The following is a 12,590-nucleotide window of genomic DNA, read 5'->3' as shown; positions in this document are numbered from 1 at the left end:
AATTAAACAACTAAATAACAGCAGAAATGGCACAGGAGGAGATAATCTTATAAGAAACTTAAATCTAACAAATATTAAAAATATCTACATACACACAAAAAAAATTAAAGGTAGTCCAATGCATAAGAAAATTATTAGTAGGTTGGGTAATGTCTTTATTCCCAGCACCTGGGAAGCAGAGACAGGCAGATCTCTGAGTTCAAGGCAGCCCGGTTTACAGAGCAAGTTCTAGGATAGCCAAGAACACGGAGAAACCCTGTCTCGAAAATTCAAAAAAAAAAAAGCCAAAAGCCACGTATATATAAAATAAAATTATAAGTATTATCACAGCATTCAAGTTTTGTTTTGCTTTACCTGGTTTGCACGATGAGAGTGACCAAACAGCTTGGGACCCAATTTCCCTCACTGTCGCCGTCCTTTCCAACTGTTTAGGATCAGCACCAGGAGGTGTCTTGTTCGGTGTGGTCATTTTAAAATTATTCTGCAGAGAAACAAGCAATATTCATTATTCCAAGACTTGACCATCTTTCTTCAAATGTAAAAACAAAAGCTCAGTGCCGAGCCTTGTGGCCTAAGGCAGAGGCCGAAGCAGAAGGATTGGAGTTCAAGGTCAACTTGTTCTACACAGTTCTAGGACTACATAGGGACCCTGTCTCAAATAAAATAAAATAAGATAAAATAAAATAAATTTCAACGACAAAATAATCACTCATATTCCCTTCATCTTTTATACCTTTTGTTAATCTTAGTAAAGGTATGAAAACATGAGGAAGAAAAACCTTCTTGGAAAGTTAAGAGTATGTTGGACTGCTCCGGTAACCGTTATGGCTACTCTACATTATTGTAAATTCTAATCAGAACCAATAGAACTATAGACCATCTTGACACATTCCTGCCGATTCCAAGCTATCCCTATAACCGCCACATCCAAGAATCATCTAAGTAATCACAGAGACATTATAAATTTTGTTAAACCCTGAATGGCCTGCCACCGGGGGAGGAGGGGAGAGGACCCATCTCGACACTGGAACAGACTGAAACGACCAGTCAGGTGGAGAAACAAAAGGCTAGGAGAGGAATGGGTCCTGAACTTAAAAGAATAACACAGCGGGAGCCGCTGTCCACCCTGACCCCGCTAGTCCACCAGATCCGCTAAGGCTCCACCCCAGGCCCACAAGGCCTGAGGAGACAGAGAGCTCAACGCCACGAAGAACAGGGAAGAACCAGGGCGGATCTCGAACTCGAGGAAGAGCCGCGATCGTACAAACCTGGTCTGCCACGATCAGTTTCCGCGGCGCCTGCAGGTCCACGCCACACCCACCGCAGCTCAGGGATTCCGGGCTCCCTCAGTTGACAAGAGTCGCAGCACAATGACGTCAGAGGCGTCCACACGCCCTCCACGGCGCCGACTCCGCGCGCTGGTGCGCGCGCATTACGCGCTCGTCCCTTGCGCGAGGCGGCGGCTGGGCACCGCCATCTTGGCCGGTGGCTGTAAGAACACGTTGTGCGCCGGAGAGCTGAAGGCTAGCGCCGCTCTGACCGCTGCACGCCCCGTTGTAAGTGGACCGTCGTCTCCAGGTACGTGAGCGGGCGGGAGGGGACGGCGTCCGGTGGCAAACCGCCGCCTTGGGAAGATGTGGGGACGCTCTCGGGTGCCCGTGGCTAGGCCTCTGTGGCGGGACCGTGGCGCGTGGCGCCCGGCGCCGGCTGCGCATCTGGGACAGCGGAGCGCTCCTCGCGTCCGCTCAGCCACCCCGGCTCGAACCTGCAGTCCTCCAAACCCTGACAACTGCCGACGCCGCAGACGTCCGCCCCGCACCGGCGTCCGTCCCGCACCGCCTTCCCTTCCCCCGGCTCCCACCCTGGAGCCGAGCGCCTTCAGGACTCGCCGCGCCCCGCAGGTCCCCCCAGCCTCCTGTCACAGGCAGATGGCTGTGTTGTCACAGCATCGCTGTGGTTTCTCTTGTACCTTTTAATGGTTGTGGAGTGAGTCACGGCATCGTGCCGCCATGAAGCCCGGTACTCCTTCTCCTCCAAGCCTTTATAGAAGTGATGCGCAAGGGTTCGTTTTCTCCCAGAGCGGCTTGTTCTCAGTTGAGGCTCCTGTTGGCCCAAGTGAATTTCCGAATTGAATGCTTTGGAAAGGCACTTTGTAGCACTCCTTACTCTTCCTATTAGTGATTTAATCTGTTTTTTCGTTTATTTACTTCTTAAGCTTCTTGACATCAGGAATGGTGTCTTTAGATACCCTTTTAAGGCGCAGTACATTGTAGGCATTTAGTATTTGTTGCAAATAAATAATAGCCAAAGCTGAATTCCTACACCCATGAGCTACATTAAGTATTTTTTTCTTTTTCGATGGTAAAATTGGTAACTAAAAAATAATTGTCGAAACAGATTTTATTAGTTTACCCTTTTCTTTCCAGAGACTACTAACTAGGGAGTTAGAATAGTAAAGTCTACGTTGTAGTCACCGGGCCTGCGTGCTGAACGTAGTCGACCTGTATCCCCATCAGTTGATAGTTAATGTATTCAGTGTAATCAGAAGCTTTTTATATATAGTTAACCAAAATGTGTTTCAGGTTTTATTTTTTTAATTAATTTATGTAGCTTGGCTCACCTCTACAGACAAAACAACAAACACAGACAGAAATTTGTTTCACAAGAACATTTACCAGTTGCTGAAAGGCAGTCCATTAAAAATCAAAGCTATGTGCCTTTCCCAGCGTAGTGTGCTTTACAAGGCTAATTTAGAAGAAGCATAGGTTATAGTATTTCATGTGACCTCAGACTGTGTTTCCCATGTGTATGCCCCACGTCCATGTTCTCACTGACCTGGAAGGATGCCACTGGAGCCATTGCTCTAAGTCTTCAGGTCTCTATGTAGTCCCAGTTCGCTGCTGTAGTCTTCCTCTTCAGGCTGTTCTGTACCAAGTTCTTCTTATGGGAAAGAAGGGAACTCATTTTCCGTAATTCTTGAAAATACAACAGAAGTTGAAATAGTGTTTACCTGTGTAAGTAACTGTTATACGAAGAATCTGTATTTAGTTTTCTTAAATGTAAAATAATTTATTATGTAAATCAACTTTATTAGCCACCTCTAGTATGTTTCTATTCCACATAAATATTGTATATTATAGACTTAATAATTTGAAAATTAGATAGTCTTAGTAGTTTAACAAAAGTAAAGACTAACATAAACAATTTTGTAGTGAAAGAGTTGTTTAATCTCGGAAAAGGAATTCATTTGCCAGGTAATTTGTTTTAAAAGCATTTTTTTATTTGTGTCAGAATGCATGATGCCCAGTTTAGTAGCAGCTTTGCAAAAATAGTCAATGTCTTAGAAAAATCACATGGTTTGACTTGGGGTTTTAAGTTAACTGTAAGGTAAAGTAAAATCGTTTTAATTTCTTCTTCTAACTTAGGAGACCTGGATCACTTTAAAGAAGTGACCTTGTCTGTCAGTATAGCTCTGTTAAAGTCTTATGTTTTCATTAACATAGCTTAGCTCAACTCTACCAAAACAAAGTAGAGCATTTATTGGTTAGAAAGGAAGTGATCTGATGGTCTGTAAATGATGAAAATATTTAGGCCAGAGAGGAAAACCTGTTTTTAGGGAGGAAGAGGAAATAACCTAGAGCAGCATTGAGTAGCAAGACTGCTTATGTCCCTCCAAGTCTAACCATTTTAGTGGCTATGTTGGTGGGCATTCAGCAAAATACCTTTGCAAATGGATAGTCTTGGCTTTTGGATTCTTCATTATGTATTGAAGTAAACTATATTTCTCCAGAGGGAATTAATTAATATCATTGCACCAAACCCAGTATCAAAAGATTGTTAAATTTGCTTTGACCTAAATTCTGTGTAGATGTTATATGTCAAGACTTAGGAAAGTCTTGAAAGCATGGTATATATGTATAGTGAATTACTACTAATAGGCAAAACCTGGACAGTGGATGATGGCCACAGCTCTATTTATCCCTTGCCATCAGTAGTCAGTGTAGTCAATTGGAAAAGAAAATGAATTGGTGATTGGTTTATAGGAACAAAGAAGAAACATCTTGAGATAGTGTGTTTGTGTTCATTCAAATGTAGTTGATTTTACAAGTTTATGTTTGTACAGTGGTATCAAGTATTGAAGCCATGGATAATTTTTCAGTCTGTCAAGTCTAAGCTTCCACCCTTGCAGTTTAATATTCCTGGTTACTCTTCCCCAAAAGAGCTTTATCTTTCATTTGATTTAATATTTTCTTTTACCCAAGAGATTGGATTGTATAAAAACTGAGATAACATATTTTATTTGGTTAGATCTTTTGAAATTTAGTGCTTTTGAGTATTTTCCTGTGCATGTGTATTAAGTATATTCCTAGATGTTTTTTTGGTTTGGTTTGGGTTTTGTGATAGTTTACATAACACCTATTTTCTAATCTAAATTCATTGTGTAAAGTTTCGATTTTCCACCTGAATAGATTGTTTTGCTGTTTCTAATCATTTTTACACTTTTCAAATTTCTTTTTTGTTGTTGTTGTTTTTTTCGAGACAAGGTTTCTCTGTAGCTTTGGTTCCTGTCCTGGAACTAGCTTTTGTAGACCAGGTTGGCCTCGAACTCATAGAGAGCTGCCTGCCTCTTCCTCTTGAGTGCTGGGATTAAAGGCGTGCGCAGCCATTGCCTGACTACTTTTCAAATTTCTAAGTGCCAAATGATTGTGTCCTTTTATAGCCATTAATTATTTCTCTTTGGGTGATTATAATGAATTTGCTATGACTTTGTTCATTTTTCTTTAATAGGCAAGCCAGATATTTTTTGTTACAATTATGGCAGACAAATTAACAAGGATTGCTATTGTCAACCATGACAAATGTAAACCTAAGAAATGTCGACAGGAGTGCAAAAAGAGTTGCCCTGTGGTTCGAATGGGTAAGCAGTTCTGTTGGCCATCTAAGGGTAGGAAGGGTCTATGGGAAAGCAGATAGTGTGATATCTTCATAGTGATATCTTCATAGGGAAAGCAGATGTGTGATAGCTTCATAGAGGCTTTAGCAAATACTGTGCTAATCACAGATAGTTTCTCTGAACTGCAAAGGTGAGAAATTTAAAATTATTCTAAGCTTTTTGTTTATTTTTATTTTTTTCTAAGTTTGTGACTAAACAGTCTTTTAAAAGAACTTATAGAATATCATTATTAAGACATTTCCTAAGTATACAGTCAAACCGAAAGTTAACTGCAATCCTTGCTATTCTATAAGATTCTGTAATTGAGTCACAGGGAAAGGATTACCAGAATCTTTACATTAAATGTTGTTCTCATCTTGAAACCAATAAATAAATACATTTAAGGTTAATGACAGTCATTTCTTGGGGAATTGCTAGATTTTCAAGACTAAGTAAACCTAGCAGTTCGGAGCTGACAGATTGTTGGTGCCTTTCGGCGTTGGCTACATGGCTACTGCCTTGTACTAGTGTTTCTAGGTGGTATCTGTTAATATCTCCTGTGCTTTTCAGAAATTCAGTTTTTGAGGTCTAGAATGCTGTGCTTAATTTTACTTGTGTAATAGAAAACTGCATAGCTTTTTGGAGTTTTATTTACCTAGCAGAAATGCTTTGTTCCTATCTACAGTATGCCTTTCCATTTCTAATACTTATTTTCTTTTATGAGTTAAAGAGTCATTTATTGTATGCAGGACTGTGGGGTTGCAGCCAAAAATAAATTTAGCCAGTCAGCGTAAACACAATATTTCAAGGTTTACCATTTTTACTAGTATTGGATAAACAGAATATACTGGCCATTTGCTTACTGCCTAGCAAGAATACATAATTAATAAACCCAGTTGTTTAATTTAGGATGTGTTTCATCAAACACCTGATGTAAGAAATTCTTTGTCATTGAAACTTTTGTGTGGGATTTCCAGAAGCAGCATTTTCTGAATAACAATCTTAAAAATGTTCTGATAAAGGAAATTATTTTTTTTTGGCCAGGAAAATTATGCATAGAGGTTACACCCCAGAGCAAAATAGCATGGATTTCTGAGACTCTCTGTATTGGTTGTGGTATTTGTATTAAGGTAAGTGATAATACTTTATTTATCAAGTCAAAAATAAACTCTTAAAATTCTAAATACTTTATTTTTTTTAAAGGCAAAATTAGGTCGGGCAGTGGTGACACACACGTTTAAATCCCATTTGAGAGGCAGAGGCAGGCGGATCTCTGTGAGTTTGAAGCCAGCTTAGTCTACAGAGCGAGTTCTAAGACAGGCTCCAATGCTACATAGAGAAACCCTGTCTTTAAAAAACAAGCAAAAAAAAGTATAGGGTAGATAAATGAAAAAGTTTAAGAACATAATATTTTTATGACAATATTATTGCCTTTTTAAATTAATGAAACCACGCTTTTATTGCTATTTTAAATTTACTTTATGTCTGTGTGTATGTGTGTTCTAACGTACCACTGTGTACATGTGGAGGTTGGAGGACACTATGCAGATGTCAGTTCTTCTACCATATAGGTTCCAGGGGTCAAACTGAGATTACCAGACTTGGTGACAAGCATCTTTACCTACTAAGCTATCTTGCTGGCCCCCAAATCAAACTTAATTACTTAATTTATGTGAGAGTTCCAGTGATCTTTAATGATGGTACTTAAGACAGTAGGCTTCTTTAAGCCCCTCTCTCTCTGGGGCATCTACGATGAAAACTGTGAGGGACGTGCTCTGTGCAGTGCATGCTATGTTGAGGCAGGGACTCCACAGCAACTCCTTTCTTCCTCTCGCTAGGGTGAATAGTTCAGGATTCCCTACTCTTGGAGGTTATATGAACTGTGAGGTCCATCATGCTGTTGCTGTAGCCAAATACATAGTTATTCCTGGAAATGAGCTTTACAAAGTGGTTGCTGAGACCAGTTTTAACCCCACCATCAAAGATAAAAGAGAAAGTATTGCTTTTAAGTTCCCAGGAGACAACCTGGTCCTCAGGATGGATGCCCTTTAGGCATCTCTCCAGTGTTTGTCTCACTACCTTCTTGATGTCCTCCCGTTTGTTAGCTTTCTCCAGGTCAGGTTTACCATGGACACACTGTGAGTAGGAATGTGGAAGGCCATACCATTGAGCATCGTAATCAACTCTGGAATGTCCGCCCACAGTCTCAGTGGAGCTAGTGGGTGTAGAGATGATGTTTTGGGCAGCCCCATGGCTGTCATCACAGTTTCTCAGAGGGTCGGTCTGTAGTCTTCTTGGCACAGAAGTGGCAATGATAGTGTGGACTGTGATCCTGAGTCCCTCAATGATACCAAAGTTGTCATGATTGACCTTGTCCAACAACACTAAACAGTTGGTGGTGATGGAGACATTACTGACAATCTTGAGTATGTTTTTTTTATCCTTACCATGGTTAATGCCCATCCCAAACATGGGGGCCATTGGCAGACGTGGCAGAGATGATAAATGACCTTTTCAGTTCTATTCTTCAAGTTAGCTCTGTCCTCCATAATAGTGAAGATACCACTGGACCCTCAGCACCAGCATCACCATATTTGGTGTTGGTAGAGCACACTCGCGAAAGATAGAAGTAGACTTCCTTTAAATGACAAGTTTCCCAGTCCCAGCTTTGACTGTACTATGGAAATACCATGGTTATAATCTCACTGGAACATGGATACCAGGTTCTAGAACTCCAATGAAGGGATCTTTTATAGCAACAGTATCCACTTTTCCCCAGTTGAAGGCAGCATGCAGTCCAGGCACTCAATGTGGCCAAATCTGTTCACTCTAGCCTTTACTATCACGTTTCAGGGATAAGGCTGATAGTGGCCTAAGAAGGCGCATCTGTCTCTGCACCGCATCTGTCTCTGCACCTGCGAGGAGCAGAAAGGTCAAGGTTAGTCAGTGAGGTGTCCTGGAAGAAAAAGGCACTTTTTAAGCAAGTCTGATGATGTGATTTCAAACTGAGCAACCCACTTAACTGTAAAGAGTAACAACTCCACAGATTTGTCCTCTCAACTCCATACACACTGAATAATAACGTTTTTTTAAGCAAATAATTGTCATATACAGCTTGGTAAAGATATTTCTAAATAAATTATTTCTCTGTATCAACTTTTTATTACACAAAAAATTTGTACCTAGTCTTTGTTAATATTCTGGAAATAAAGTATAGCTGGAATCATATATTCTCAGGTCTGTTTTTTGGTTTTTTGTTTTGTTTTGTGTTTTTGCTTTGAGACTGAGCTCTCTAATTAGTTCCAGATGGCCTGAAACTGCTCTGTAGACCAGGCTAGCCTTCAACTCACAGATATCCTCCTGCCTCAGCCTCCCTAGTACTGCAGTTAAAGACATGCATTTCCACACCTGGCCCAAGTTTATTTAATTTTAAATTTACCATTCTCAAGGAGAAATATCGCAAAAAAAAAAATCTTAAATGCTTTACTATATGTTATATAGGCTTCTGTTGTACTTTGTTACATTGGATAATTGACTTTTGACTTATGAGTGGTAGATTTCCAACTTTAGCTTATAAGAAGAATTTAGCAACTGGTATATAAAGTTCTTAGATATTTTTGATTATAGGTGATATAGACAGGAACTTCACCAGAGTATGGATACTTCTCTATAAATTGTTCATGTAAGCTATAGGTATGTTTTATGTCAGTTTTTGAAACCTTATTTAAATATCAAAAAATGTTTCATGAATTCTGAAAGTGTTTTCCTTATTTTGAAAATACAGACAGGAGATAGTACTCCTGGAAAGCATTTATTGTTCATTTGTCATGTGTGCATGCCATATGGTAACATTAGGGATTTTATGTGGACATCACAGTGTCATCTATTGTCACGCGTACATGCCCGTATGGAGGCGTTAGAAATCTTGTGTGGACATCACGGTGTCATCTGCTCCTTTTTTTCTTCTTGATGCTGCAAGAAAATAATAGTCAACAGTTTTAGATAGATATCTAAATGCCTAAAAACAAGAATTAAATAAACTCTTAGTAATGGAGGAGAAGGTATTGTGTTCACTCTGAACACTGAGTAGTCCACACTGTTTGTGAGCAATGTGGGTCTCTTTTCCATGTCACGGAGTGGTTTAACCACCTGCGGCCTGCTTCTATGCACTTTTTACACGTTGATGAAAAGACTAGAAAACGTGGCTGTAAAATTTTGGCAGTATGGTTAAGGGACAGAGATTTTTAAAAAATAAAATAATTTTGATTTTTTTTCTTTGTTATGTTTTCATAGTTTGAAATGAAAATTCACTGAATTCTCTCTGAGTCAGTTCCCTAAACGTACTGAACATATCTGCTGAGCAGAGCTCTAAGCTGACCTTACCATTTCTGGTTATGTCTCTATCATTGTCTACACTTTAGAGATACATTTAACCACATTATGACTGTTTTTTTTTCCTTTAGCGTGCATGTGTATGGGTGGATAGGTGTGCATATGGGGGCCAAAGGTCAAAAGTCAGTTGTCTTAATTGCATCCCACCTTGCATTTTTTTCTGACTAAGCCTGAACCTCACTAATCTGGCTAGACTGACTGGCCAGCAAGCCCCAGGGATCTTCCTGTTCCTACCTCCAGTTCTGAGATTTTAGGAACACACCTGGCTTTCTACATGAGTGCTGGGGATATGTCTAAACTCAGTGTTAAAACCACCTGAGCCATCTCCCCAGCCCACACATTACCATTGCCCTTAGTGACTTTCTTATACTTGCCATTCTTGATCCATGGACATTTATCTGATAGTCAAATACTATATTGAAGAAGTTAACAGAAAAGCGTTAAGCTTTGATATAATATCTAGGCTATCTATTAGCAAGATAGAAGTAGCCCTCTTCCCCAAGTGATACAATCCAGACATCTTAAAAGACTTTACCTAACGTAAAAGACGCAAACAAGGACAGGAATAGTCCTGTTAATAGATTATGGAAGGCATTGAACAGTAGTGTCAGACATGAAGAATATTAAATGTCAATACAGCTTTAATCTTCAAGGGAATTGGTTTTTATTTTTAAGTAAATAAGATAATTGTTTTTCACTTGTAAAATTCATGCTTGGAAGATTTCAATAAAAATATTAATTGACTTGAGTCACATTTTATAAATTAATATATGATTCTTTATTTTAAATAACAGAAATGCCCCTTTGGCGCTTTATCAATTGTCAATTTGCCAAGCAACTTGGAAAAAGAAACAACACATCGATATTGTGCCAATGCCTTCAAGCTTCACAGGTATATTCCTCTTTACTTCAGTCAGGGGACAAATTTTCAGAGAAATGGAAGAAAATAATTTTGAACATCCAACAAAGATTACTAGAATATTATAAAACACAAGGTTATATTTATATGCCAGCAGTTACCAGGCATGGTGGCATGTCTTTGATCCCAGCACTCAGGAGGAAGAGGCAGAGGCAAGAAGATCTGCACGTTCGAGGCTAGCCAGCCAACTTACTTAGTGAGATCCTGTCTCAAAAAACAAAAAATGTTAGTTCATTCTAACTAATAAATTGAATTAATTCCTGAGGGATTTAAAGCAACTATAAAAGCTTTAGCCCAGTTGAATTATGTCATAAATGGTTATAGAAACTAGATATCTGAAAGATAAAAACATCTCAAATTATTCTATGATCACAATTAACAATGACCATGTTCATAATACCCTTATCCCAAATAACCTTAAAGAAATCTTACGTTTTCACAGGGGAGGGTATAGTACTTGAGCCTTATATTAAATTACGAGGTCCTTAATTCTTATATTTATCTGCTGAATATTAATGTATTAATCTGCAGTATATTGAATCTGAAAGTATATTTTACGAATAAAAGGGTCTTTTCACCCTGCCAACTGTAAGAAGGCAGCAACAACAGAGAGAATGATATATACAGTTGTTGTTGGTGTTTTCCTCCATATAAGTAAGGTGCAGGCTAGAAAGGAAAAAGTGACAGTATGGGGTTGTATTTGCTGTGAAATTTTTACCAAAGCATTTGTGTGTTAAAGCTGAGCCTTACTGAGCACTGGCGTTGCACACTTGGGAATCAGAGAGTAGGCCAGCCTGGTCTACAGAGCAATTTCTAGAACAGGCTCCAAAGCTGCGTGAAGAAACCCTGTCTCAAAAAACCTAAACAAACAAACAAAAATACTGAACATTAACGTTAAAGAAAAATGTTATTTTAGCTAAAGAGATTTTTTAAAAATGGAGTGTTGATTATGGAATTATGGATACATTTCTAACAATTACTTTCTTTTGCCATCTTCCCCCAGTAATGCTTAGCAAATATTTCTTAGCTTGTTAATGGGTATATGTAACGTGCAAGTGCTTCAAAGTACACCAGTCTACTGTTATGTACCTTCTTCAATATAATAATGAGTTTCTTTTCCCCCCTCAATATTGTAATAGATTGCCTATCCCTCGTCCAGGTGAAGTTTTGGGATTAGTTGGAACTAATGGTATTGGAAAATCAACTGCATTAAAAATTTTGGCAGGAAAGCAAAAGCCAAACCTTGGAAAATATGATGTATGTATTAACAGACTATGAAAATTAATATCTGGGTCTTTCATGTGATTTTTGAGGGGAGGGATGGATATAGGGTTTTTTGTTTTGTCTGTCTATTCATTTGTTTTGGATGTTCTTATTTTTAAGGTAATTTGTGGGATTAGTTCAAAGATGTTGTTTGGCCCAAATTTGATTTGGTTTAATTTCGTGTTTTAAGACATGTTCTTACTATGTAGCTAGCTTCAGAGGACCTTGAACTCAAAAGTCCTCTTGACTCAGCCTCCCAATCCCGGTACACACTACCATGTATGGATTTCATTTTTTCTTTTTATTATCGTTTGTTTGGGGTTTTTGTTATCTGTTTTGTGTGTATATGTGGCAGGTCTTAGTCCATCCTTTCTAAGTTAAGATCTGTTAATGTTGCTTAACTAAAAATTTATAGTTTACTTAAACCTTTGAATTAGTATGCCCAGATTTGAAATTAAGTCTATTTCCAGTTTAACTTAGATGTCTTCATTTGATATATGTTTAATTGACTTTATTTAGCATTCATCTCTTTTATATTTTTATCTCAAATTCTGATAATTATTATATGTATTTTTAGGATCCGCCTGATTGGCAAGAGATTTTGACTTATTTCCGTGGATCTGAATTACAAAATTACTTCACCAAGATTCTAGAAGATGACCTAAAAGCCATTATCAAACCTCAATATGTAGACCAAATTCCCAAGGCTGCAAAGGTCAGTTGATTTATAGAGGCTATTGTAGATTATTGATAGAAGAATAAAAGTTATATTGAAATAAATTTGTTTTGCTTTGTGCTAAAGGAAAATAGTGATAAGTTTTTGTAACGATAGGGGACAGTGGGATCTATTTTGGACCGAAAAGATGAAACAAAGACACAGGCAATTGTATGTCAGCAACTTGGTAAGTATTTGAATGCATGCTTTTCATAGATTGCATTTGATCATAATCGCCTGAATGTGAATTGCTGGATTCGTTAGGAAAGCTTTTATAATTATCTTATTGTTACTATGCAGTTTTAAATTGACTATCATTCAAACTCAGAGTATTGACATGCAGTGTGCATTTTGCCCAGAAGAGGTAA

The 12,590-nt window shown here is 38.5% G+C and overlaps 2 protein-coding genes across 6 annotated transcripts in view; one reads left to right on the top strand and one right to left on the bottom strand.

Moving 5' to 3' along the window:
- Nucleotides 1-1,375, bottom strand: part of Anapc10 (anaphase promoting complex subunit 10) — a 48,978-nt gene extending 47,603 nt beyond the window's left edge. The window contains exons 1-2 of one of the 5 annotated variants that reach the window (XM_048440104.3): nucleotides 1,269-1,375; nucleotides 355-481 (exon numbers count right to left, since the gene is read on the bottom strand). In XM_048440104.3, the coding sequence (XP_048296061.2) occupies nucleotides 355-469 (115 nt within the window). In that variant the 5' untranslated portion in view covers nucleotides 470-481; nucleotides 1,269-1,375. Of the gene's footprint in view, nucleotides 1-354; nucleotides 482-1,131 lie in introns of all 5 variants that reach the window. The other 4 variants (XM_085682124.2, XM_085682126.2, XM_048440102.3 and 1 more) reach the window with 4 other exon arrangements.
- A 67-nt stretch (nucleotides 1,376-1,442) lies between these two features.
- Nucleotides 1,443-12,590, top strand: part of Abce1 (ATP binding cassette subfamily E member 1) — a 28,079-nt gene continuing 16,931 nt past the window's right edge. Inside the window, exons 1-7 of the mRNA XM_048440100.3 lie at nucleotides 1,443-1,578; nucleotides 4,789-4,918; nucleotides 5,978-6,063; nucleotides 10,120-10,217; nucleotides 11,384-11,501; nucleotides 12,085-12,222; nucleotides 12,340-12,409. Coding sequence (XP_048296057.1) covers nucleotides 4,816-4,918; nucleotides 5,978-6,063; nucleotides 10,120-10,217; nucleotides 11,384-11,501; nucleotides 12,085-12,222; nucleotides 12,340-12,409 — 613 coding nt within the window. The 5' untranslated portion in view covers nucleotides 1,443-1,578; nucleotides 4,789-4,815. The remainder of the gene's footprint in view (nucleotides 1,579-4,788; nucleotides 4,919-5,977; nucleotides 6,064-10,119; nucleotides 10,218-11,383; nucleotides 11,502-12,084; nucleotides 12,223-12,339; nucleotides 12,410-12,590) is intronic.

This window comes from Myodes glareolus, chromosome 22 (genome assembly GCF_982192425.1).
Source record: "Myodes glareolus chromosome 22, mMyoGla1.1, whole genome shotgun sequence".
Taxonomy (NCBI): domain Eukaryota; kingdom Metazoa; phylum Chordata; class Mammalia; order Rodentia; family Cricetidae; genus Myodes; species Myodes glareolus.
Note: the sequence above shows the minus strand (reverse complement) of the source record. Positions and strands in the feature narration are given on the sequence as shown.